Source organism: Dermacentor variabilis, chromosome 2 (genome assembly GCF_050947875.1).
Source record: "Dermacentor variabilis isolate Ectoservices chromosome 2, ASM5094787v1, whole genome shotgun sequence".
Taxonomy (NCBI): Eukaryota; Metazoa; Arthropoda; class Arachnida; order Ixodida; family Ixodidae; genus Dermacentor; species Dermacentor variabilis.
Window position 1 is genome coordinate 129,722,566 of NC_134569.1, and position 4,808 is coordinate 129,727,373.

At 47.8% G+C, this 4,808-nt stretch overlaps 1 protein-coding gene across 1 annotated transcript; it reads right to left on the minus strand.

Moving 5' to 3' along the window:
* Positions 1-204: 204 nt before the first annotated feature.
* On the minus strand, positions 205-936 carry LOC142570445 (uncharacterized). The gene has a single exon (XM_075678829.1). The coding sequence runs from the start codon at positions 934-936 to the stop codon at positions 205-207; it is 732 nt and encodes a 243-aa protein (XP_075534944.1).
* Positions 937-4,808: the final 3,872 nt, after the last annotated feature.

Sequence of the window (4,808 nt, forward strand, 5' to 3'; positions counted from 1 at the left end):
TTATGCAGATGAATGAAAAAGTGTGGGAAAGAGAGTCAATGAATGAAGATATGTTATCATGATTCTTACGCAAACTTCGTGCATTGAAGTGAAGCAATGAACAACCAACAGATTTAAGCAGTGACGTAGCTTCAGAAGGTGAAAACAAAGACATGTTTGAGGGAATGATTGGATGCCTAACACACAGACTAATCGCAAATCAGGTTAAGTGATGACGCTGAGGTCAGACTCAGAGCTTATGAAGAACACTTTGCTATTTTCAGTCTTGCGTGCTTTAATCTGACAGTTGTCTGTCCAAAGGAACTGCCACTTATGCTGCTTCTTTAGAGCAAGAGCTCGGCTGAACAAACGTTTGTTCTCAAATGTGAGGTGCTCATTGACATATATAGGGCTATCATTATTACCAGAGAGCCCAATCATGGAGGTTCTCAGGCGCGCCTTACGAGCCTTACGAAGGAAGTCATTCTTCTTGACACGGGAGCAGAATCGAACGATTAAATTTTTATTGGGTGATTTGCTAGCGACCCGATGAACTGTGTCGATGTCCGCCACATCAATTGGACAGTCAATTGACTCAGCGACAGTGCTCAAAATGGCAGAGCAATCCTCTCCTTGCGTTGACGGGATACCTTTAATTTCAATATTGTTCAGCCTGCTGTACTGTTCCATTGATGCAATTCTTTTTGTCAGGGATTCATTTTGTGCTGTCAAAGCCTTGTTTGTAGCGGACAGTCCATCAAACGTAGTTCTCATGTCTTCATACTGCTGACTGATAAAGCGTACACTATCAGCAAGTTCAGAAATATTGCCAGGGCCCTGCTCTTCAAGTTTTTGTACAATCCTTGCAGCAATCTCTTCAACAACAGAATCCAGTTTGCCCTCAAGCAAGGATTCGAGCCGCTCAATCTTTTTGCATAGCTCAGCATTAGTAGGCATCTCACAACCGAACAAGTAGACACAGCCAAAAACCAAAAACCAGTGAGCAGCAGTCGCAAAAAGAACCGTGACGTAAGAAAATTTCCAGCAAAAAATGAAAACCAACCTGCAGTCAGTAGAAGTAGCAGGAATTAGTGTTCGTTCTCGTTCTTGCGACTGCTGCTCAATGAAGCTGGAGCGGCAGCGGATCCGTTTATGTCCTCTCCGTGCCAAGGTAGCGCAAGCGCAGCGTGGTCCAGGGAGGTGAAGCACGTGCCAGATGTTTGTACAGATGACTCGATGATGAATGAACTGCGCAGGGCGCAGATGGCAGGAACCAAGTAGACACGAGGCAGCGGCTTAGAAGAATCTGCAGTCAGTAGAAGTAGCAGGAATTAGTGTTCGTTCTCGTTCTTGCGACTGCTGCTCAATGAAGCTGGAGCGGCAGCGGATCCGTTTATGTCCTCTCCGTGCCAAGGTAGCGCAAGCGCAGCGTGGTCCGTTGCTGCTGCCGTATTTCTTTTCCAGGTCTCGCACGCGCCTGTTGCTCCAGCCGACGTGATGAGTCGGGTGCATCACGGGGGCAACGGCGAAACTAGTATGCGCTCGCGAATCGGTGTGGCGATCGCCACCTTTCGCCGTGCTGCGTGTGGTAGCTGAGGCCCAGCGTCTCGAGGATGTGTCGTCCGGTTCTGGTCTTTGCCAAACGCTCGTACTGCACAACGTCTTGCGCTTCAATTATCTTATCTAGGGTTTTGTGTAAACCCAGTTCGAGAAATTCCTCTGTGCTAGTATTGATCAGCAAACCGATAGCACGTTTGTATGCCTCGCGGATGGTGTGGTCTAACTTGGTTCTTTGGGTCACCTACCACTTGAGGTAGAAAGCGACGTACTTTATGTGGTTACTTACGAACGCCCGTACCAGGCGGATTGTATTGCTAGCTTGGCTATAATGTTCTCTTTAAGTTGGAATCCGCCAGCACAAAACACGATAATTTTTAAATAGCTGGCAAAGGCCTTCGTCCTGCAGTAGAGATAAACCCTCTGGTAATGTCTACTGCGGGAGTTCCGTTGCTGCCACTGCTGCTGCTGTCGCTGCCACTGCTGCCGCTGCCATTCCCGCTGATGCTTTTGCTGTTTCTGCCACACCTGTTGTTGCAGCAGCTCCTGCTGCCACTGCTGCTGCCGCGATTGCTGCCGCTACTGCTACTGCTGCTGTCATCGCTACTCCTGCTGCCGCCGCCACCGTCAAAGACGACGATGATGCGGAACAACTGCATCCATTCTCTACGTTCACTCAGCACTTAGCCGAAGACTACGATGATGCGGAACAACTGCATCCATTCGCAAAGTTCGCTCAGCACTTCTCCGCCAGAGAATTGCTTACTCCACACCTGCACTGTGTTAATTGTCGGTGAATTCCATTTACCGATAGGAGCTTTTGCACGCTCAGAGATAACGAATTAGCCTTGAAGTCCAGCAGGCTACATCAAATCATCTTACGGTTGTACAAGTGCGGGAACCACATTCACCGTAATTCTAAGCCCGGAAATATATACTGGCTACTCTTCAGGCGCACTCTCTGCTATCCATTCTACGCAACCGCTTCTTTAGAAGATAGAGGACCGTGCGTAAGCACAGATACACGCCATATTTCTGGAGCATAAATCATGACTTCCACCATCGTTTATAAACGAGACAAAATGGCATTAACCCAGAGGGCCGACTTGTGTTATTCATATCATCAGAAGACAACGAACACTGACACCAAGGACAACATAGAGAAAATTACTTGTGCTTAACAAATGAAATAAAGAAACTATAAATTAATGGAAATAAAAGTGGATGAAAAAACAACTTGCCGCAGGAGAGGGGGGGGAAGCGATCTCACCGCCTTCGCATTTCGCGTGTGATGCTCTACCAATTGAGCTACCGCGGTGCCATTTCCCTGTCCACTTTCTTGGGTATTTATGTTTCTTAGTAGAACCCTGGGAGCGTTAGCCAGTGCCACCACTCACAGACCTTGGCGGCGGGCGTGGAGCGTCCTTTCTGCCGCAGGCGTCACGAGAACGTGATTTTTTTGGGTGAAGGCGAGTGGTCAATAAACCCACACATGCTACCTGAAGACATAAATGTTCCCGGATTCGAGACCTTCCGGCAACATTGATGCCTTGTGAAGGTCGTCATTCGGTACTATCTTCAATCCCCCCCCCAAAAAAACCACCCTCAAATATATATGAAAAGTTTAGATGTTTGGCAAGCGAAAGTGTTGTGGGTATGTCCGAGACACCCTTTTAACACCTGAAATTATAGGCACGTTAGAAAAGAACACGCACATTTTGCTCCGAATTCCGCAAATACCAAAGTGAGCGCTACTTTGCTTTCATGTTAAGTATGCTACAAAATCACAGCGGCAGTGCACAGCCTGCCATTTCTTAACTAGGAAAGTCAATCGATGCTTCTCTTACACCATGGGGGCTTCTTTCTGGGTGATTACTGCGACCCTTGGCTATAGGGCATCTACTACCATCACAGAGCTTAGCCCACATTCTGGACCAGCCATCAAGCTCATGCGGGTGGTTCACCAACTTACTGGCCGCCATTTTCTCCCCAGGGCCACCAAAAGTATAAGTCTGGCTACATAACTTCTGCAAGACATCAACTCTCTGCGCACGAATGCGTGTAGTCTGCGCCAGAACGTGCCACTTCGGTGGTTGCCTGCCTATTGCAATATAGAGGGCGATGGCCAGGTAGTTGGTACTAGAGTTGCACATGGTAACTCAGCACAGCTGGTCTCCATATCATTTCCGAAAAGGAAAGTGTCAACTCTCGTCAGTGCCGTTTCGTGGCGCTTTCAGTGTGCCGTTTTGTGTGATGCGGAACGACAGTACTGAGTAATTCGTAATAATTGCCTCTAATACGAATTTCACATGCCCAGCGGCCTTACAAGACGTGAGTGCGTGTGTTTACACTGTATTAGGTAAAACGTCCCCTTCACGGACTACTTTTGTTGCTATAGAAATTATAGAGACACCACGCGAATTTTGAGCGCCGTTGTCGCTGTGGTCTGTCGTTTGAATTCCAATTTCGATGACAAATAGTGGCCCGCATGCCCTGTGCTCTAGGTGCAAGAGCAAGCGTGCGGGAGTGAGTTGAGCTCAGTTGATGTGTGCCGTCTTCCAGTGTGCTCAATGTTGGAGGTGACATGATCGAGCTCACGCTATAGGGCAGGACAGTGCGATTCTCCTCTTCTAGCCCAGTCATGGCTCCGCGTGACCAAGTGCCGTTTGTCGGAGATTATCATCGAAGAGTGCAAGAGCCAGGAGGGAGAAGCGATGCCTGGTGGCTTCATGCGTGCCGTCTTCCCGTGCACCTGATGCCGGAGGTAGCGTCATCCGAGTTTTGGAGACGCGGCGAAGCAAGCGTCTACATAAAGCGTTCGCCTCCACACTACCAGCATTTCTCATCGCGCCAGCTTTGTGAGAATGTGATCACGGTCATCGAGTGAGATCGGTTGGTGTTGGTTTTCGCGCATCTGACACCTCACTTGGTAAGTTGGTAAGCGGACGCTTACGGCAAATTGTAGGACTTATAACCGTGCTAAAGTTTAGGCGACTTCTTAATACCTTGTTTTATCGATATGATATAAGGAGATGTTGGCGCACAATTTAAGGTGCCGACTACTCCTCATCTCTTGAGCGGTTCTATCATACAACATACAGGGTTCAAGATTACATATAAAATAATATTTTCACACAAGCACCAGGACTTATCACGCAACGTTTTCACAGGAAGACTATGAAGTAAGAAACACATGGTACATACAATATACAAGGTAAATGTCTCCGCAGTCATGTAGACAAAAGTCTCAAAAGTACAAATGATACTGTCAC

Coding starts and splice junctions, on each gene's coding strand:
- LOC142570445 (XM_075678829.1), bottom strand. CDS start 936: ATGCCTACTAATGCTGAGCTATGCAAAAAGATTGAGCGGCTCGAATCC.